Source organism: Wyeomyia smithii, chromosome 2 (genome assembly GCF_029784165.1).
Source record: "Wyeomyia smithii strain HCP4-BCI-WySm-NY-G18 chromosome 2, ASM2978416v1, whole genome shotgun sequence".
NCBI lineage: Eukaryota > Metazoa > Arthropoda > Insecta > Diptera > Culicidae > Wyeomyia > Wyeomyia smithii.
Window position 1 is genome coordinate 86,202,683 of NC_073695.1, and position 22,996 is coordinate 86,225,678.

General features: G+C 39.6%; 2 protein-coding genes across 2 annotated transcripts; both read right to left on the bottom strand.

The window, feature by feature from the left end:
- Positions 1-8,462: 8,462 nt before the first annotated feature.
- On the bottom strand, positions 8,463-9,803 carry LOC129719733 (uncharacterized protein K02A2.6-like). The gene has a single exon (XM_055671130.1). It carries the CDS (start codon positions 9,801-9,803, stop codon positions 8,463-8,465), a length of 1,341 nt encoding a protein of 446 aa, XP_055527105.1.
- An 11,358-nt stretch (positions 9,804-21,161) lies between these two features.
- LOC129719735 (uncharacterized) lies at positions 21,162-22,642 on the bottom strand. Its single transcript, XM_055671131.1, has 2 exons — positions 22,434-22,642; positions 21,162-21,882 (listed from the first exon to the last, which is right to left on the bottom strand). Exons 1-2 carry the CDS (start codon positions 22,640-22,642, stop codon positions 21,162-21,164), a joined length of 930 nt encoding a protein of 309 aa, XP_055527106.1.
- Between the last annotated feature and the right edge of the window lie 354 nt (positions 22,643-22,996).

Consider the following 22,996-nt stretch of genomic DNA (forward strand, 5'->3'; position numbering starts at 1 on the left):
GTACTCATCAGCCTCCATAATTACTGTTCGCTGTTGACTCGCGACTGCTGTTTCAAAAGGGCCTATTCAACATGGTGACTAATGGATAAAAATTTCTATATCAGTTAAATGGCTGATTGATTGACATGGTGTCTTAAGCAAAGTTATAAGGTAATAAAATTGCGGTTCTATAAAATATGTATACACTGTAAAAAAAAATCTATAAAAAATGTATACACTGTAAAAACAAGAACAGTTGGCTGCTAAGTCTGTGTATAATAAACCGAAGGTCGAGTTTCGAATCGGAATGTAGCACCAAGGCTTCGCTTTGCTTATGTCTGTTCAAATTCCTTAATTTGCTCAAATACAGATGTGAAAGCTTCGTTCTGTACGTTGGTCATTCTAGCAAGATACAAAATCATGATTTGATCTCTACTTGAATCCATTGCAACAAAGACAGCTGATTAACAAATTAAGCCTTCCGATGCGAAAAGAGGCGTTCAATTGTGGGTATCACATTCACGGTGACACCCTTTATAAAATTATATATATTGTTATGTGAAATAAAATTTGTTTGTACCAGTCTTGTTGAAAATAATTCACTGTAAATCAAGTGATGACAAGACTAAATGTAAAGCAGTTTGAACGCTCCTATGCTGCCGTTAGTGGTAAAAACGGAAATAACATGTAGTTTAGCATTGTATTGCATTCAGAGCCATATCAACATTATTGCAGCCATCAACACGAACCAGATTTCAACGAAAGAGTGAACGTTATTTGTTATCGGACACCGGACTGCATTATAGTAAATCCCATCATCCAAACAGTGGAAATCACAAATCATCCCTCTCTCTCTGTCTATCCCTTATTGCACTCGCGTTCCATTCAGCATGAAGATAATTGAATCTTCACTCTAATGCACTACTTGCGCAGGTCGCTGGTGCTGTTGCTACTGCAGAAATCTCTTCCACCGATGGTGTTGATGGCTAAATACTAGATAATGTGACAGTGTCATCGCTTCGAACCCAACCCGGTGGCATCACTGACGTTAACGTACAACATAAGTGAAGCCAGCATTGGCTGGATCACTGGATCAATTTTACATGCAATTTGACAGCTGATTCATCGAAACACGAAAAAAAGCAGTGTTCATACGCGCATACAGTATCGGTGTTCAGCGGCAGTGTGTTTATATGTTGTTTTCGGGTGATGTATTTATTGCACATAACGTCGAGTGCTTTGCTTGATGAAACAAAAAATGAACGCGTTGCATTATTATAGAATGTACACAACATTTATTCCTGCAGATTTCGAACGGCGGTGTTTCTTGCAGGCAGCTGATATCGCGCGATGATTTAATGATTAACATCTCAACGAATGTGTAAATTAGATAAAATATCAACGCTACTATTGAACATTTACAAAGCTATGTTGACCTTTTTTTTAAATGTTTGAATTGATTCGAGCGCATAACTCTGTACAACATATATTATGCTTCGTTCGTCATGCTTACACTTCTGTGTGAACAAACCTTCAATAACATAGATGAGACTAGCGCCACTGTCTTTTACGGCAGCTTCAGGAAACAAGGCCGATGCCACCGGGTTGTTCGAACCACTACGATAATTCAATTTACGACGATATGTCTATGGTAAATTACAAATTAACGCGCCTGTCAGTCAATAATCGTGTGAAAGGAAATTGCATTTTAGAGAGCATTAAATGACAGCGAAAAAGTGGTTTGCATTTTCCAATTGGCAGGGGCACCATTAGAGTTGAGTTACTGCTATTTTCTGGAAGAATGCCTGAATATGGAAATGAGACGCTCGTCATTATAATGGAAGAAAATGCTCATGTTTTGTCTTGGCAGGAGTAACGTAATGAACGCGAGAAATTCTCTGTTCAAAAATTAATGACTCGGATTCCTTTCGTTTCCGTTATTTGCAATTGAGCAGCGAGAGGCTTATTCTCGTGATACTAATTAAACAGTCTCTCGATGAACTTTCAATATTGGCCCCGTTTTTCAGCCATTCGTTTGGGTGAAAACCGAAACCAGTCTGAGGTTATCAACACGGTTCTCAGTATAAGCCATGGTTTTGTGTTAAGATTCTAAACCGCACAAGCTCAGCTGTTCAGTGATTAAACCTGCAAAAACCACAGTACTCTTCATTAATTAGTAAGGATATCGGGTTACCGACATCGTACGCTAAGTGCCAAGGAAATCCCAAAACAGCATCGTTTCAAGCAGCCATCCTCGTAAGCAGAACTGTCTGTTCATTTTTGTGTGGGATGTAAAATTGCCACTTTGGAAAATTTGAAGGTTGAGTCTGTTTTTGCTCAAAACGTGAACTTATTAAGTGACGTCGGAATAAACTCGTTTAGGGAACAGTCAGTAAGGGTAACGAAAATTTTTTATATGTATCGGATTTGGGTCATTTTGATAGTGTGCCGACAATTACACTGGTCGACAAAATAAAAAAAGTGCATTCCAAAAGCTCAAACCGGAGAAATATAAAAGATTATAGCTATTCAATCATTCCTATGAATTTTGATGTCTCTAGCCATTACCAAAATACGTCAACTCACGTGAGGGTTCGCATAGTAATTGCTCACCGGGTCGCTTCAACGTTAAGTTTACGAGAAAATTCATTTAAGAGAAGTTAGTGGCTAGCGACACCTACATTCAATGGTTGAATAGCTATAATCTCTATTTTTTCCGGTTTAAGCTTTTGGAGTGCACCAGTGTTATGTGGCTAGTGTTAGGGTCATACTATCTTCAACAACTGGAACAAGCCTCCATTTTTCTCGTCAAACAAGAACTATTTAGTACACTTTTTATTGACAGTTTACCGTCGAGCAGTGCGACCAAACTATAAAAGGGCAAGCATTGTTTCCCTGCAACTTTCTCAATTTCGTGGGTGTGTAAATATTGACGTAGGTTTACCTAGGCACCAGGCGGGCGATGGGCAGCGCTGTTGCAAAAGTTATAACGGAATAAGAGTTAGTGAGCAAAAGGTAGTGAGAGGAAAACTCCTTCGGGGCTTAGCAGGTTGCTAAGCGAGAATACAGAATGCTGCTTTCGCTGGTAGCAGTGAAATGCAATTAGTCAGGTTGGCTTTGATGTGGGATATTTTATTTGAGATTATAACCTCTCAGGGATTTGGGCCGGTCTGCCAGCAAATTCTTGACCGTTATATGTAATTTTTTCATTCCACATAATATTTAATTTCAACTCAAAATGATTTATATAGTACACGTTTTAAGGCTCTTTGTTTTGAGCTCAACATCGTTCAAATAGCGAAGAAGAAAATATATCCATTGTCGGAATATTTTTAATTGACATGACATAGCATTAAAGCTGAGCTACCAAAGGTCTGTTATTCTACCTAGTTCAATTAAGTATGTTTGCTGCGTGAAAACTGAACTGTTCCATATTGATTACATTGAGATAAATGAATAGGATCACAACACGTAAACTAGAATTCGACTATAAGTATGGTTTCCGCTCGTGAGACCTGAGATGATATATTCGATGGTAAATCCGATTAATGATAGCAAATCCTCAAAACCGGAGCCTTATAACCAACATTAATTGGTTTTACAATTAACACAGCTTATGGTGGTCATAAACGCTGAAATCAATTTGATCAATTTGATTGTGATATCAAGAGATACATATTCGTTCCAGTCAATCAATTGAAACTGCTTGAAGCGGATGCTTAGCGACACATTCAAATGTTAGTTCTACACGCGATGCTCTTCTTGTTTCGAACGTGGATAGAATTGTTCATTCAAAAGGTTAGAGTTCGGCCAGTTGTAAAACTTTCGGGATGAGAGAGTTATTCTAATTAATTAACTTAGGTTTTGTCTTAGCACAGCACGAAGCTAACGGCATTTACTTCGATGATATGGTAAACAAAATTTAAATATTTTGGCAACCACAAATTATGCCTCGTAAATGGTAGTCTCAAAACCCTTCTCATATAGATAACTTGCATTGTTACTTTTAACTGTTTTTGCTGTTTTTTTTTCATATACTTTTTCACAACTGATTTCGAGTTCTGATTTTTTTCGATCTTCATCATACACTGAAAAAAATAACACGCTCTTGCCAATAAACGAAATGAATGCCAATTTTTTGTGTGAACGTGTGTATTATCTGTTTGAATGACTTTATGCGGTGAATGCGATTGTAAAAAGAAGCGACACGTCTGTGCAGGCGCTGCAATGTTGTTGTAATAACTTATTTTAATTCATGTTTATAGCCGCTGAAAGCAGCACAATAACAACTATTGATATGTCGTGAATTGGTCTTAAAAAAGTTCATCACTTCACTGAAAATATTTTTTCGTTATTCTCTGCATGCACGTTTCGTAAACATGGAATTCATAGATTTTACAGCACTTTTGTTGATTGTGTAGAATATTCGTATTGCAAGTTATTGAATAGAATTGCAACATTACGTTTAATTTGTACAATTCACAAATGTACTCTCGTAAGAACGTGGATAACAACGAACAAAAAAAACGAAAGCACGAGTATTTACTTTAACGAAACTTTTGTGCTCTGTTATTTTTGATTTCGTATAATGTATATGGGTCATTCCATACGAAGTGACCACGAAAAAGCACAAACTTGGACACGACCATCACTGATTTTGCTCAAAGTTGGGGGAATTATTCATCTACTGTCACTTTCGAAAAATCCCAAATTTGGTGTCGAGTGGAATACCCCTCGCTCTGTGGGACCCCCCTGTTTATTGCACAGTCACGCATTTTTTGTTCAAAATCTCTTTTTTCTTTTTTTTACAACTCATAGACGTAAGATGTCCGAAAAATACTGATAGATTATTTTTGAAGAAAATAAACCAAGGAAAAATTTAAGTTTTGACCGGAAGTGTATTTTTGTATTTGAAAAGTAAATTTACATTTTTCGGCAAATGCAGTCATTTTGATTTTAAATTTTATAATTTCATCGTGTTCCTTGGAAAATTTCGCAAAAGAAACAACTATCATTCCGAGGTAATATGAGCCAATCTCGAGATATAACAATTTTACGAAAAAGGTTGTAAACTTCGTAATTAATTTTTTTACAATTTATGGATGTAAGACACCCGAAAAATAGTGATAGATGAATTTTGAAGAAAATAAACCAAGGAATTCAGAAAAAATATTAGTTTTGACCGGAAGTGTTGCCAGATGCATTATTTTTGTATTTTAAAACTAAATTTACATTTTTTGACAAATACAGCCATTTTATTTTAAATTTCATCGTGTTTTCTGTGAAATTTCACATAAGAAACAACTATCATCCTGAGGTAATATGAGCCTATCTCGAGATATAGCATTTTTACCAAAACAGTTCTGAATTTCGGTCCTAGAGAGCGGGGGGTATTCCAATCGATACCAAAATTGGGATTTTTCCAAAGAAACAGTAGATAAATAATTCCCCCAACTTTGAGAAAAATCTCTGATGGTCGTGTCCATGTGGCATGTACACTTCATACGGAATGACCCATATGTTATTGGGTAGGCTTTCCAATTTTTCGTACTATTTACATTATGCAGCGTTTGTTTGTACGAATGATTGCGTATGTTTTTAAAACCTTTCATTACGTATACGAATACGTGCTTTGACAGTTCTGACGAAAATACCCTCATATTCATTACGCGTTGGTTTCGTTTAAGAAAACTACAAAAGGTTTTGTATATTATACACACGTTTTCGTGGAATAAACTAAAATATATTTTCAGTGTTTTTTCGGGAACACAATAAAACCGACACTTTCCATATGTTTTTCGAATCAGTTTTTTTTGCGTTTTCTGCGTTAAAAATTAGAAAACTTCAGCTGTAGAAGGCATCCAACCGAGATGTTCTTTACATGCCCTAATATTTTTTAAAGTATTTCATTATCCATTTTTATTAATCTCACATTATATGTTCATGATCATTGCTTAGATGACTTTATACGGTGAATGGTTGCGTTGCAATGCTGTAGTAATAACTCAATGCAATTTACGTTTCAGTCGCCGACAGCAGCACAATAACAATTATTGATATGTCATGAATTAGTCTAATATAAGTTAATCTATTTTTAGCACAACATAACGGACACTTTCTATATGTTTTTCGAATCTATTTTTATTAACATTTTTTACTAACAATTTGAATGTTTCAGCTATGGAAGACAGCCAACCGAGAACTTTTTTACTTGCTTTAATACTTTTTATTGTATTTTATAATTCATTTTTCTTAATCTCACATTATATGTACATGATCATATCAATATTGTTACATTAATCTAATAAAATCATGGTCATATCAGTCATCAAAGTGAATCATGATCAAAAACCCACCCAACTAACAAAAACTCCCTTCCGTTGTCTTTGTAAGGATGCAGAGGTATACTCGGTCTCTAACAAAGCAAAGACTACATTCTAACATTTTTTCCTTATTGTAGGTTTCATGCGGCACTAGTACAATTCCTAGTTCCAAGAGAAACCGGATGGAAATATTAGCGTTAAAAATTACTATTATCACATCCACGAAAACAATGAGCAAGTTAAAATCTCTTTTTTATCAACTTTGGAGCATGTATTTGATTCCAAAGACACATCAGCTCAAAACTCAGGTTTTCAGTAAATCTGGAAACATATCTTTGTGAAATAAAACTGAACCGTATTTGGCATCATTTGACATCAAAATTTCGAAATGGAAATATTGTGAGTTGTACCGGTGTTGCATGAAATCGACGATATCCCCATCTGACTGTAAGGACGTGGCCGCCGCCGTCATTGGTCTATAGAAAATCGGGTCATTGAATGATGCAAAGTGAGAAGGAATTATCACTCCCAGTCGTTCTTTCAGTTGATTCATTGTGCATCTTGAGTGGCTCGGACCCATCACGGAGTAGCAAATGATATGTACAGTCAGAACTAAGTAAAGCTAAGCTAGTTAACAAAAATATAATTTAACAATCTTGCTGAGAAACATCGTTTTTGATATTTAAGATGGCGGCTTTTCGTTTCTGAGAAATAACCTAGAATTGGTGAATATCATCCAAAATTGATATTTTCGGAACCGGAATAATGCCGGAGGGCCGGAGATCAATTCCAGATACTTCTTCAAAATTCAAGATGGCGGCTTCTGCTTCCTAAAATATTCAAACACCACTGAAATGAGTTTTGCCAAATTCGGAACGATATTTAGCAACCGGAAATCATTCTTATTTTCACTCCATTTAGTTTCTGGCCGTTTGTTGTGAATTTGTTTTTTTTATTATAAATTGTAATGTTACAAAAGAGAAGCCAAGACAATTTTGTTAATTTTTTCAATGATTTCGTGAAAATTTGTAGTTTAATCTGTACATTTTTCGCTTACATCGCCTGAATAAAATGACTTATTTTCGTAACACTGATTCCTATTGTTAATTTTCACAGCTGGTTAGAAGAACGAATATAGCATGAGCACAGAAACAGTTTCCGAAACGCGGTCGATATGAACCTAAGAATAGCATCCAAAATGTTGTTTGTTCAGCGTCATTAAGCAGAAAAGTTTTTTTTTTCATCAAAACAGTCGTTCTTCTGATTGTTTGCTTCCTGACCCAAAGTTATCGCAAAAAATGAATCAAAATCCTGCCCTCATTCGCACCGTTTGTTTACCTTTCTTCAGCCATTCATCGTGGCGCATTTCGCGTCACACACCGGTATTGCAATGCTTTCGGCCTATGTAGAAGCGAGCACCGATCGAAGCAAAGGTGGATGGAAAACTTTTTCAATTTGGTCGGTGTGCAAAGACAACTTCAAGCGGAAATTGAATTTAAAGGGACAAGGTTCATTGGAAACGCTGTTGTTAAGTGAGTGACATTCAGGTAGTAAGCGTTTCTCGTGGTTCGTTGAATTATATTTGCAAGCTTTTTCTGGAAACTCAAGCCGCAAAAAGTTTAGACGAGCTCATTTTTATCTTACTTGGTTAGTTTACTTATGCAAATGCGAAAAAAAAAAAATAAGCACAGTCTGGACTGTCGTGAATTGGAGATAGCGGTCGAACGAATCTGCCGGGTTCGTGCTGCTCTTCAATGTGAGCTCTCTTCGGCACCCGCCGCATGAAGCGGTTAATCGCCGAAGTGAGCTCGCTCCGCTGTCGCTGTTCGTCTTCTTCGATCTGCTGCTTTCCGGTTTCCATCCTGTTGTGTCGTCTACGGCGTTCGACTAAAGAATGAGCTTGTCAGCGAGACACTCGTTCTTTTATAGCTGAGCATTCACATCTCTCAACCGAAGGGGAAAACCGCATGAGGGGAAAGTAAATGCCACGCCCATCATGCAATAATATACGAAGGGGAAAACCGCATAAAGGGGAAAGCAAATTTGTCTTGAGATTTCTTTTTTTTTTCAATGAAAACTGTTTCGCTTTATTTTGTTTTTCTTTCTTTTATTACAACTAATAATGCTCTCTTATTCTACAATACTCTACTACTCTACACTCTAATCAAATACACAGAACAAAACCATATCATTGAAGCGGGAGGGTTTTTTTCTTAGTCGTTTGGGTCTCTCTTGTTCGGTTTGATTTTCTGTTGGAACATCTTCATCAAAATCTGGAAGTCGAATCTCCGACGAAAATTCATCACGAAATGATTGTTCTGCATTCTTATTTTCGCGCAGCATGATTGGAATCTTCTTAACATCTTGTACGTTTCTTGAATATTGCACACCTCTGTCACTTTGAACCACAACTTTTGCACCGTCTCTGGTAAGTACGGTATAACGTTCTCCTGAAAAGATTGGTTCTCCTTTCTGTTTTGTATGATGATTAGCCAAGAGTACCTTATCTCCAACCGCAATCTCTGAACTCTTTGCTCCTCTGACCCCATCGGCATACTGCTTACTATCCAGTTTAGTTAGATTATCTTTTTCGCGTATATCCATTCTATCCATTTGGTTTACTGGTAGCGTTTCCCATAGAAACGGGAACGTTCCCCTGAATCTCCAGCCAACAAGCAATTCAAATGGCGTTACACCAAGTCTCGACAGTGGTCTCACTTTATTATGCATATGCAAATACTGTTCCAAAGCCATTTTCCAATTAACGTTATCCAATTTAGCAGCCGTCATGACATCTTTTAACCCTTTATTTTGGCACTCTACAGCTCCATTCGATTGCGCGCTTAATGGTATTGCTTTTCTTATTCTCACACCTCTTTCTTCCCATTTCTTCACAAACTTTTCGCTTTGAAAGGGAGGGCCATTGTCGCTGTGAATTGCCATAGCATAACCCCAGGTCTGAGAAATTTGGTTCAGTGCAGCATTTGTGTGCTCTGCGTCAGTGTTTTTCATCTCAACAACGTGTAGATATCGTGAATATGTATCTACGACCACCAGGAATTCTCCAGAGCCACAACCTTTGAATGTGAAAAAATCGATTTGAAGGATTTCCCACGGCCCCTCTGGCAGCTCCCGATTAGTCAGGGGAATAGGTGGATTTTTCTTGGACAGACGAAAGCAAGTTTCACAACCTTTAACAAAATTTTCCACTTGCTTGGACATTCCTGGCCACCAGAAGTAGTTTCTTAAAATCTTTTTCATAGAAACTGCACCCATGTGCCCATGGTGAGCCGAAGTTAGTGCTCTATCGCGAAGAGTATAAGGTAAAATTACTCGATTGTTTATAAAGATAAGAGCTCCAAGTACTCTCAAGTTCCGTGCCTCTGATTCATATCTTTTCAGAGTTTTATTCCATTGATTGGTTTTTATCGTTTCTCGAACCAGAGTCTGTTCCTGATCTTTTTCTGCTTTAACTTCGATATCGTCCCAGGTAATTTCCATTGTGCCGGTATCCAAAAAATACAAAAGATGTCTCGTTTGAATCGTCGAAGGATTCTGTAGACTGTGATTCATTCACCAATCGAGATAATGCATCGGCCATATTCATTTCACCTGGCACCCGAACTACCTTAAAGTTATACGGCTGTAGTCTAAGGGCCCACGACTCAGCTCGTGAAACTGCTCTCTCACCTATTCTGTGCGTACCTTCAAAAATAAATTCGTTAGATTCCGCATCTGTTCGTATGGTGAATGCTATGTTTAAAAGATACACTGAGAATCGCTCAACACCCCACACCATGGCAAGGGCTTCCTTTTGCGTCTGTGGATATTTATTTTCTGCCGCTGTCAATGCCTTTGATGAACACGAAATAATCCGAGGTCTCGAATCAGGGCCATACTGTACTAAAACTGCTCCTAGCCCGTGAGGTGAAGCATCCACGTACAATTCAGTCTCATCATTCTGGCTAAAATATCCTAGAGTATTGATATGTTTCCACGCCTTAGTCTTCAAGTAGCAAAACTCGTTTTCAAGATCCTGATCCCAGTAAAACATTTGAGCATTGGACAAAGCTCTCAAGTGACGTGTCCTGTCCGCCCTTTGCAAGATGAATCTGTCGATGAATGTGTAACCGTCGGTTACAGAATCCAGTATGATTTTTATTTGTGCTTAAATGTTTAGTCATACTTTCACGTTAATATTCAAGGGTTATTATAAGTAGGGTTAGTAAAATGTATTGGTATGTTGATGTTGTTTGTAAAAAAATAGGTTAGTAGGGTTAATCAAAATAAAATAAGTAAAAATACCAATAATTGTAAGCACACTGAACAATATAAACATCACACAGTGGGTACAAGTGGGTGGTAAAATGGGCAGCACCCATCCAGTATGACAGATTTGTCAAGGGAGAGGAAAGCTGTTATACAGATGGGTGTCAAATTCATTAAGGCGCGAAATATCGCGCATCCATCGAGAAAGATTGGCGGAAAAAAGAGCGCGAAGAGCCTTCTTGCTAGCCCAAATTACCAGCCATCATCAGATAGTATCTGGTAGTCGTGTGCATAACGTTGAAATCTAGAAAATTAGAAGAGTTCTTGTACGAGTTGTCAGTGGCAACAGGAGTTGTTGCGGCCCGTAATCGGCCAAGCGAACGTAGTTTAGACCGTGGCATACGGTTAAAGCAGCACACGACCGGCCTAGCGAGCCCTGGATGCACGCTACGTCTAACCCGTAAAGGACCAGCGACAGTCCTCTGGCTTAGAGCCATCACCGCAAAGGAGGACTTACCCCTCTCGGCACGGTCACTCCGGTATCGTCCTGGGCCTGTCGATCTACGTCAACGAGGGAAGACCAGAGAGAAACACCAGCAGACTACGTTTGAGTTGGCTACCTCCCCGCTCCCCGCCTTCGTCGATAACCACAGCAGCGTCAACCCTCAGCAGCAACGAAGCAGAGCATTACGCCACCGCAACGGCAGCAGCGTCGCCCACACCGAGCAGCAGCAGCGTCATCTTAAGCAGCGGTACGTACCGATCATCAGCCATCCCCACACCCACACACAAACACACTCACAATAGAAAATATTAATAAATCACTCAATATTCTCGTTCAAAAATAGTTCTTTTCAATAAAATAGTTTCCTTTACATAATTAAGTGCATTTTAAATATAAATCAGAATACAATAGCCCAAATAGCAAGGTGAAAGTAGTCCGCACCGTTGATCGCGAAGCCCCGCTGATTACCCAGTAGTAAGCCGATCCTGGGACCATCGTCACAGGGTCTCTTGCTACTGAGCTTTCCCGGTACAGACTATAGAGTAAAGAAGTCAGTAACACTTGGCGCCCAACTACAACACACGAAAGGTAATCAGCGGAAACGAGTAGTATATAAAAATCGGTGGATTTTTTCCTAGGCGGCGGGAGAGTACACAACCCGATTGTGTAGGATCCTTAAGCAACCACTCAAGTATTTCATTGCGCAATACTTACTTTTGAATACTTACACTAGACGCTGGCCATTGTAAAGAGATCGCGGTTGATTAATGTTCAGAAAAACAGTTGAAAATTCAAAATTTAAAGAGAACAACAACGATATTTTCGGATATAGCAGATTGATTCAAATTATAAAAACTTGGACAGTGTCCGAGTGAAAATACAGAAAAAGGTCCTGAATTATTTGAAAGTAATAGTAAATAAGCACACGAAAACACAAAATCAGAAAATTTTTATTCATATTATTTGCCATACATTGTTCAATTGATTCTCTATTTTAAAAATAACATTATTGTTCGACTATTTCAAAACTTTTTATTTGTCAAAAATTATTTATTGATAAACAATTCAAAAATGAATTCAGAATTCATGTTGCAATATCGTTCCATGAACGTAGAACATCTGCTTACGGATGAGATTGAGCATGAGTTGCTAATTCGAAAAGTAACATTTAAAACTAGTGATTCCAGTGATGCTAAGAAAAGGAAATTGCGTAACAAATTGAAAGAGCAACGTGAAACTAATGTTTTCACGGTTGCGTATTTTGAGACACAAGCGGATTGCGTCGATGAACTGAATCGTGTGGATGAAAAACTAGCGAAAATTCGTGACCAATTGGAAAATAGAAAACCTAAAAAAACTGAACTTCCCGTATTGAAGACTAGGTTAATCCACCTGCTATTCAGGTTGGACAGGTTGAAAAAGAACTTTGACACGGAAGGATTGGAAATGGTTGCGATGAAAATGCTGAACGTTCATTTCACCTTGCTATCTGTAGATCCAGATGCAAGAAGACGAACGGAAGAACAGATTAGGGCCGAAATGAGCAATTTGAGCATTAGGGAAGAAGAATCGGAAATGGAAAGGGCAGACAGTAGTGATGATGAAAGTATTCTAGAGTCTGTGCCAAAACGAAATAGAAAAGCAACCAGGAAAGTGATAGGAAAAGCCAGCACCCCCAAACCGAAAAGAAAACGAACAGTGAGAGGAAAACAAACAGAGGAAATTATGAACAAAATGTTGAAACACTTGGAAGGTTTTATAGAGTCTAAACTAAGCAGTTACGACTTAAAAGAAAAAGGAAAAAGTTGTTTGAAGGATGAACATCAGGGAAATGCTGTGGAAAACAAGAAAGAGGTAAAGAAAGGAAAACAGAATAAGAATACGGAAAGGCAAAATAGTAGAACAAAATACAACGCAGAAACAGAAATTAGTTCCAGTTTGAGTAGCTCCTCCAGTGAGGATAGCGACAGATCGTATGCTCCCAGACGCTCTCCACGATCAGTAGCGGACTGGAGAATGAAGTATGATGGTAAAGATGAAGGAAAAAGGTTGAATAAATTTATCGCAGAAGTCGAATTCATGGCTGAAGCGGAAAACATGAGCAAGCGAGCCTTGTTCAATGAAGCAATTCATCTTTTCATTGGAGATGCTAGGGCTTGGTACATTGAGGGAAAAAGTAATAAAGATTTTCAAAATTGGACAGAGTTAGTGACGGAGTTGAAGCTAGAGTTTCAACCTCCAGACATGGACTTCCATTACGAACAACAAGCGACTCACCGATGGCAGAAGCAGTCTGAAAAATTTCAAGACTACTATAATGCAGTCATAGAAATTTTTCAGTGCATGGCTGTTCAACCTAGTGAGCAACGCAAATTTGATATCATTTTCAGGAACCTACGCTCCGATTATAAAAATGCTTTAGTAGTAAAGGGCGTAAGAAACCTGAAATCGCTGAAGCAATGGGGAAGGAAATTGGACTCCGTTAACATGCCGATGTACCGAGCTAAGGATAAGCAACCAAAGTTCACTCAGGTACACGAGGTAAATTACATTAGCAACCAAAGAGCAAATAAGCCAGATGGGAAACCATGGAACCCTCCTGCTAGCGGGGAGAGGTTGAATTGGCAGCAGAAACCCGAACCGTTTAAAACACCATTGCCTGTGAAAGCGTATCCTTTCAAGGACAATGCACAGCCAAGCTCAAGTAGAGGAGATTTAGAGCGCAGATTAACAAACTACAAAATTCCTGATAAACTTGTCTGCTTCAACTGCAGAGGAAAGTTCCACCACTACAAGTCCTGCCTGAGAGAGAGGGAACTTTTCTGCACGGTTTGCGGATTCTACGACTTTAGAACCGACAACTGTCCCTATTGTACAAAAAACGGACAGAAGTCGGCGTAGAAGGTCGTCGAATTGTAGTCAAAAAGCCTTCGACAGTTTTTGTTCCGTACAACTCAGAAGTGGGTGAGCTAAAATTAAATTTAGAAAACGATGATAGACCGTTTGTCGAAGTGTCGGCGATGGGAATAAAAATGATAGGGCTATTGGATAGTGGAGCACAGGTGTCTATTTTAGGGAAAGGTGGCGAAAAGCTGCTTGACGCCTTGAGGTTAAAAGTTTTCGACACCAAGACAAAGCTGTCGTCCGCTGGAGGTAATGAATTAAAAGTCATTGGGTACGTAAATCTGCCAGTAACCTTTAACGGAATTACGAAAATTGTAACCACCTTAATAGCACCAGGACTGAAACGCCGATTGATTCTCGGAATCAATTTCTGGCGGCTATTCGACATAGAACCCACAGTTAAAAGACCTTCGTTAAACGCGGCAGAAGCTTTAGAACTGAATGTTGATGAGCAAGAAAAACAAGATCTGCTAACACAAGAACAAATGGAACAACTAGAACGGGTAAAGCTACAGTTTAAGTAGTTTGTGGAAGGTGAAAAATTGGAAACAACACCATTACTCTCCCACAAAATAGAACTTTCCGACGACTTCAAAGATGCCCCCCCGGTTCGCTTAAATCCGTATCCGTGGTCGCCGGAGGTACAGAAAAATGTCAACGAGGAACTTGAAAAATGGATTGCTTCCGGAGTGGTTGAACGGTCAACCAGCGACTGGGCATTGCTTATTGTGCCAGTGATGAAGAAAGCCGATGGAGATGACGGTGAAGGAAAAGTGAAGGTGAGAATGTGTTTGGACGCACGTAAGTTAAACGAGAGGACAAGGAAAGATGCTTACCCGTTGCCTCACCAGGATAGGATACTGGGAAGATTAGGTTCGGCAAAATACTTGTCTACCATCGATTTGTCCAAAGCATTCTGGCAGATTCCTCTTGATCCTGCCTCACGGAAATTTACTGCTTTCCGTGTATTTGGCCGTGGGCTTTTTCAATTTACCCGTTTGCCATTCGGTTTAGTCAATAGCCCGGCAACATTGTCCAGGCTAATGGACCAAGTGTTGGGCTACGGGGAGCTAGAACCAAATGTGTTTGTGTACCTTGATGACATCGTGGTCGCAAGCAACACATTTGAAGAGCATATTCGTCACCTTCAAGAGGTGGCAAAACGTCTGAGGGGCGCAAATTTGTCGATTAATGTAGAAAAATCGAAATTTTGCGTGCCAGAGTTACCATATCTGGGCTTTATCTTGTCCGAAAACGGCATGAGACCAAACCCCGCAAAAGTGGAGGCAATCGTTAACTTTGAACGACCGTCTTCCGTAAGATCACTGAGGCGTTTTCTAGGCATGGTAAATTATTATCGTCGCTTTATAGAAAACTTTAGTGAAATGACAGGCCCTTTAACAGACTTGTTAAAAGGGAAGCCAAAAATGGTAGCATGGAGCGAAATAGCAGAAAAGGCTTTCAACAGATTGAAGGAAAAACTTATCACAGCACCCATTCTGGCCAATCCTAATTTTGAATTACCATTTAGAATTCAAACAGATGCGAGTGACATTGCTATAGCTGGGGTTCTTACACAAGAACTTGCCGACAAAGAACACGTAATAGCGTACTTTTCCCGAAAGCTCACTACATCTCAGCGATCATGGAAGGCAGCTGAAAAGGAAGGGTTAGCGGCATTGGAAGCGATAGAGAAATTTCGTCCCTATGTCGAAGGGACAAGGTTTACTCTCGTGACGGACTCATCAGCTCTTTCGTTCATTATGAACACTAAATGGAAGCCTTCTTCGAAGCTCAGCCGCTGGAGTATTCTTCTACAGCAATACGACATGCAGGTGCAGCACCGAAAGGGATCGGAAAACGTGGTTGCCGATGCACTTTCCAGGGCAGTCGAATCTGTGGATTTAACTACTTCTGACTGCTGGTATGCTAACCTGTATAGAAAAGTCGAAAATGAACCAGATAGTTTCGCGGACTTTAAAATTGAGGAGGAAAAGTTGTACAAGTTGGTGTCTGGAATCTCTGATGTTTTAGACTATACGTACGACTGGAAACTTTGCCTGCCAGAAAAACTGCGAAAAATTGTGTTAAAACAGGAGCACGATGACTGCTTGCACCCTGGATATGAAAAAACATTACATCGCTTGAAGATTCGGTACTACTGGCCCAGAATGGCAGCAGATACCAAGCGTTATATTCAGGCCTGCGACATTTGCAAGCAATGTAAACCTTCGTCTTCCCCAGTGGTTCCACCCATGGGAAAGCAAAGGTTAACTGATCGCCCGTTTCAGATCGTGGCTCTGGATTTCATCCAAAATTTGCCTAGAAGCCGGACAGGAAATTGCCATTTGTTAGTCCTGTTGGATTGTTTTTCTAAATGGACAATGCTCGTGCCGGTGAAAAGGATTGATGCAAAATCTGTTTGCAGAATAATGGAGGACCAGTGGATGAGGCGCTATGGAACCCCGGAAGTGGTTATAAGCGATAATGCAACCACATTCCAGGGAAAAGAATTCCAAGCACTCTTAAGCCACCGAGGAGTCAAACATTGGCCTAATTCGAGGCACCATAGTCAGGCGAATCCGGTGGAGAGAACTAACCGGACAATAAACGCCTGTCTAAGAACGTATATGCAGACAGATCAGCGAATATGGGATACTAGAGTCGCTGAAATAGAAGAGATGATGAACACTACAATCCATGCATCCACTGGCTATACTCCCTATCGTATACTGTATGGGCACGAGAAAGTAGTGAAAGGCGAGGAACATCGGTTGGAGCGGGATGAAGGAGAATTACCCATCGATGTAAGAGATCAGCACAGGAGAGAAGTTGGGGGAAATATTTTGCAGACGGTAATCAATAATCTAGAGAAGAGTCACGAAAAACATCGTAGAGTGTATAACTTGAGACATAAAAAGTTTGCACCGACTTACCAAGTCGGACAGAAAGTCTACAAGAAGAATTTTCGTGTTTCCTCGGCAGCTGATAATTTTAACGCGAAGTATGGACCGCTTTTCACACCATGTATCGTTGTTGCAAAACGGGGTAGTAGTTCCTATGAATTGGCTGACGAGCAAGGGAAAAATCTTGGAATTTTTTCAGCACAGGATATTCGACCCGGTACAAAGTAAAATAAACGACATAAATTCAACTCACCAATAAATAAACTACCATGATGTTCTTCGTAGTGTATGAGGTATTCAACTCACAGAACTTTAGATGCGATTCTTCACCTCTCATCGTCTCACTCATGATATGTCTGATCATCATGTGAGTGGTTAATACAGTAGAGATGGTGAATAATTTATGTACAGATGAATCACTACAGCTTAGCTCAAATGAATGCCATGTGGAATGAAGCTTCGTAACCTTGAAATAAAAATATAATTTCCTTTAGATAGTGCACAACTAAAGAAAATTTGAATAAGAGAAAACCCCTAAATGATTAGGGAAAACTAAAAAAAAAACGAAGCTGCATCGTATTTGATCGCACAAACCTTTATTGAATAACCTCGAAACCACATTGTTTCAGGAGTTATTCCTGTAGATCCCCAGGTGGCCAACTGGGGGAATAAACCTTGGAACAAAAACGTTTTGATACGCCTAAAACAAAAGAACAAATACCTTAAAAAAAAAACAACCTTTCTCTTAAATCACTTAAGTCACTGAAATACCGCTGACATACTTTCTTAATCTTTATAAATCAAGATAGAGTAAAGTAAATTCATTTCACTCAATGATCCACACGTTTCCATCCGCACGCGATCAAATTGTAGGTAGACTGAATTGTTTCACCAAACGTCGACCGAATTACCCGATATGAGAATCGATTAAACAATGAATGGCAGTACTAGATTTTACCAATGGTGTGCACCGTGTTGCCTAAGCATAGGAGGGAAATCACATGTGTGAAATTATGGCAAATTTGAAATTAAAATTAGCTTTTAGTCAATCACGATTTCCGAAGGTGTTTAGTTGCTCACTTAGTATATTTGTCTATTCAACTGTGTAAAATACGTGTAAATTTTCAATATATGTTATTTATCAATGGTAACGTCTTGTAAGTTTTAGAAGTACGTAGTGTGTAGAGAATATAAAATAAATGTCAAGAATAGAGTTCTAACATTTATTTTGCTGAGGTGGAGGGATAGTGTAACCGTCGGTTACAGAATCCAGTATGATTTTTATTTGTGCTTAAATGTTTAGTCATACTTTCACGTTAATATTCAAGGGTTATTATAAGTAGGGTTAGTAAAATGTATTGGTATGTTGATGTTGTTTGTAAAAAAATAGGTTAGTAGGGTTAATCAAAATAAAATAAGTAAAAATACCAATAATTGTAAGCACACTGAACAATATAAACATCACACAGTGGGTACAAGTGGGTGGTAAAATGGGCAGCACCCATCCAGTATGACAGATTTGTCAAGGGAGAGGAAAGCTGTTATACAGATGGGTGTCAAATTCATTAAGGCGCGAAATATCGCGCATCCATCGAGAAAGATTGGCGGAAAAAAGAGCGCGAAGAGCCTTCTTGCTAGCCCAAATTACCAGCCATCATCAGATAGTATCTGGTAGTCGTGTGCATAACGTTGAAATCTAGAAAATTAGAAGAGTTCTTGTACGAGTTGTCAGTGGCAACAGGAGTTGTTGCGGCCCGTAATTGGCCAAGCGAACGTAGTTTAGACCGTGGCATACGGTTAAAGCAGCACACGACCGGCCTAGCGAGCCCTGGATGCACGCTACGTCTAACCCGTAAAGGACCAGCGACAGTCCTCTGGCTTAGAGCCATCACCGCAAAGGAGGACTTACCCCTCTCGGCACGGTCACTCCGGTATCGTCCTGGGCCTGTCGATCTACGTCAACGAGGGAAGACCAGAGAGAAACACCAGCAGACTACGTTTGAGTTGGCTACCTCCCCGCTCCCCGCCTTCGTCGATAACCACAGCAGCGTCAACCCTCAGCAGCAACGAAGCAGAGCATTACGCCACCGCAACGGCAGCAGCGTCGCCCACACCGAGCAGCAGCAGCGTCATCTTAAGCAGCGGTACGTACCGATCATCAGCCATCCCCACACCCACACACAAACACACTCACAATAGAAAATATTAATAAATCACTCAATATTCTCGTTCAAAAATAGTTCTTTTCAATAAAATAGTTTCCTTTACATAATTAAGTGCATTTTAAATATAAATCAGAATACAATAGCCCAAATAGCAAGGTGAAAGTAGTCCGCACCGTTGATCGCGAAGCCCCGCTGATTACCCAGTAGTAAGCCGATCCTGGGACCATCGTCACAGGGTCTCTTGCTACTGAGCTTTCCCGGTACAGACTATAGAGTAAAGAAGTCAGTAACAAATGTGACAAGTCCAAGAAAACTTTTCACTTCTGCTGAGGACTGAGGTCGCCTTGCATCCATGATTGCATTAATTTTCTCATTTTCAACTTGCCAGCCTTCACTTGACACGTTGAAGCCCAGAAACTTAACTTCCTTAACATTCATCGTTGTTTATTCTGACATTATGCTCTTTCAACTTCTTTAATACTTTTTGAAGATTTCGATCATGTTCTTCTTTCGTTGATCCAAACATCAAGATATCGTCCAGATAATTGACGGTTCCTTCGCATTCTAATAATATTACTGTTTGCATGACTTCTTGAAAAATATCAGGAGCATTTGTTAGTCCGAACGGCAACCGACAACATCTGTACAGTCTTCACCGGCAAAAAAATTTGTAAGGTGTCGTGAAGACTCTTCCAGTTCTATGTGAATAAATGCGTTCTTTAAATCAATCGTAGAAAAATATGTTGCTCCATGCAATTGCAGTAAAATCGACTCAAATGTTGGCATCTTGAAAGGTGTCCTGTAGATGCTTTTGTTAGGGCCCCTCAGATCGATTACCAGACGGATATCGGATTTACCCTTCGGAATAACCAACAAGGAAGAGCAAAAACTCTTATCCATATCATTCGTCACTTTTTTAATGATGCCGGTTGCCTGTAACTCATTCAACTTTTGCTTTGTCAATTCCTTAAAAGCGGCTGGAATGTGTGTGTATACATTTCTCGAGGGAGGCATGGATTTGTCATAGTTCAGCTTTACAGCAGGAACGTTAAACTTTGGAAACTCTTGAGTTTCCAAGAATGCCTGTACACTGTGCAGTATGAACTCACATCGCCATTCCGAGGTTGCTTTTTCTTTCACTGGTACCTCAAGGCCTATTGCCAGCAAACTATATCTAATTGCAGTGTTGTATCCCAACAGTGCTCTGGATTCGCGCACCACGTAAAACTTTTCAATTGTTGCAGGTCTTTCGTCCGAAACAAAAAGCTCCGCTGAGAATGTAGCCACTACTTCAATATTTGCTTTTGAAGCATATCCACGTAGTACTTTGTCTGATCCGTAATTTACTTCATATAGGTTTCCTCTAGCAGATTCATCCTGAAGAATGAAACTGAAGGATTCTGATGTAATTGTATTGACTTGTGCACCAGAGTCAATATAAAAAAGCACTTTTATTCCTGCAACATATGCAACGACATACGCTGCCATGTCGTCATGATTACTAGATTCGACCGTATCTGCTTTTTCTTTTCCAATGCTTTGTGTCATCTGAAAAATTTACATTAAATCACTATTCGTTTGTTTTTTTTTTTTTTTTTTTATAATTTCAACATATCACTTTTATTATTTATTTGTTAAAGTTATAACAATGCCAAAATTCAAATATTTTCAACTTCAGTTACCTCCGTTGCCTCCAATTTATGTTCCTTTTCGTCTATAGCTGCAATTTTGACCGGTGATTCAGATGCTTCTCCTATCCAGCGTCTCTTGCTTAGTTCCTGTTTACCTTGTGTAGAGCATGCTCTAGCCATGTGACCGCGGCGGTTGCAACTGCGACATATTTTGTTGACGTGGAAAAAATCCTCGGGTGTATGGTACGCGCTTAAACACCTCCAACATGCTTGAGAACGTCTTTGATTTCTCATTTAACCATGATTGAATGATCCTCTACCACGATTGTTGTATCCTTTATACGTTTCGAATGATGCACGCTGACGTGGCACATTATTAAAGCGTGTAACGGCTGCTACTGTAGCAGATTGCTTCTGGTGCAATCTGCAATAATCATTCTCATTTTGTAACTCCACTTCTCGGCTACGAACCCGGTCCATCAAATCGTTAGGGAGCCTCCATTGATTAATACTCGGTAGGCAAAAGTTCTAATACGACTATCTGTCGACCCTCTGGTCACTGTTCTAGAAATTGCTTCGAATTCTTCATCCTGTTTATAATTGCATAATTTTGATGCCGCCGCAACCCGTTGTACATATTGGATGTTCGATTCTCCATTGCTTTGTACCATATTGGCCAACTTACTTCGCTGAGACAGTCCGTATGCTCTTGAAGCAAAATGCGCATCCAACCGGGCAATTGCGTTCAAGAATGGATCTTGTTTCTCATCTGGCATTCCGTCTTGTTTGTTGGTACCATCAAGTAGTTCAAGTAGTAGAGGACCAGCTTTGATACGAAACAAATTCATCTTAGTTGACTCATCGGTAGCTTGAATAAGGTTCATGGATGCATTCAACACGTTTTTCCAATGGTCGTTTGATCGCTTGTTTAGTTCCGTCTCGCCAGCTATTGGAGCACATTCGGGTATATTTAGAGTACTCCGGGACATATAACTCATCGTTGTGAGGAATGTCTCGTTTGTGGTAGCTTGTTCCTCACGCATCGTACTCGATCTAGCTGTATAGAACTCGTTTTCTTCATGACCTCTATTAGCCAAAATCTGACATAGCTTCTCTTTCTCCAATCGCATCATTTCAAGTTCTGCTTTCACTCTGGATAACTCATTTGTAAGTTTCTCCGTAACTTTCCGATTAATAACCCTAAAAAAAACAAGTAATGTTATTTATCTTTCTATAATCATTAATAATTCTTTTATTTAATAAGGTTTTAAAATTTAAACAGGTTCGAAAATGATTTTTTTTTTAAATTGGATTATTCAATTATTATGGCCCCCGCCTTCATTATCGAGGTTCATAAGATATCACAGATTTTCTTCCTCTGGCTATATTCTGCATTAGTGACCACCGCCTTCTCTATCGGGGTCCAGTTTGCTTACCTCTGCCTTTTCTTTCAGGGTATAACATATATAGGGATCACCGCCTTTCCAATCGGGATCCACTAATTCTTTTTCTCTCAGTGTACATAATTCTTATTTGTCAACCACTGTCTTTCGACCCAGTGTCTGTGACATATACCTCTGCCTTTTCTAACAGGGTATAGAAAATCTCAAGGATCACCGCCTTTCCAATCGGGATCCACTAATTATAATTAACTACCACATGTACTGATACATTATTACCATCCGTCGACCACTGTCTTTTCAACCAGGGTCTCTCATATATCATATTCACTAGAATTTACATATACTTACTTGTGCGAAGTTTCTGGAAGTTCGGCATCACTACCAGCTGCGCCATTGTCGTGAATTGGAGATAGCGGTCGAACGAATCTGCCGGGTTCGTGCTGCTCTTCAATGTGAGCTCTCTTCGGCACCCGCCGCATGAAGCGGGTAATCGCCGAAGTGAGCTCGCTCCGCTGTCGCTGTTCGTCTTCCTCGATCTGCTGCTTTCCGGTTTCCATCCTGTTGTGTCGTCTACGGCGTTCGACTAAAGAATGAGCTTGTCAGCGAGACACTCGTTCTTTTATAGCTGAGCATTCACATCTCTCAACCGAAGGGGAAAACCGCATGAGGGGAAAGTAAATGCCACGCCCAGCATGCAATAATATACGAAGGAGAAAACCGCATAAAGGGGAAAGCAAATTTGTCTTGAGATTTCTTTTTTTTTCAATGAAAACTGTTTCGCTTTATTTTGTTTTTCTTTCCATATTACAACTAATAATGCTCTCTTATTCTACATGGACGTCGTTAATGGTTGTAAAGCCGCAAATATGAAAACTTATTCTTTCATCCACGGTTATACCCATGAAAAGTTT

Bases quoted from the DNA above. Each gene is read 5' to 3' on its own strand.
- LOC129719733 (XM_055671130.1), bottom strand. From the start codon at position 9,803: ATGGAAATTACCTGGGACGATATCGAAGTTAAAGCAGAAAAAGATCAG.
- LOC129719735 (XM_055671131.1), bottom strand. From the start codon at position 22,642: ATGGAAACCGGAAAGCAGCAGATCGAGGAAGACGAACAGCGACAGCGG. The intron at 21,883-22,433 runs GTAAGTATATGT...TGTTTTTTTTAG, and splicing joins CTTCCAGAAACTTCGCACAA to GGTTATTAATCGGAAAGTTA.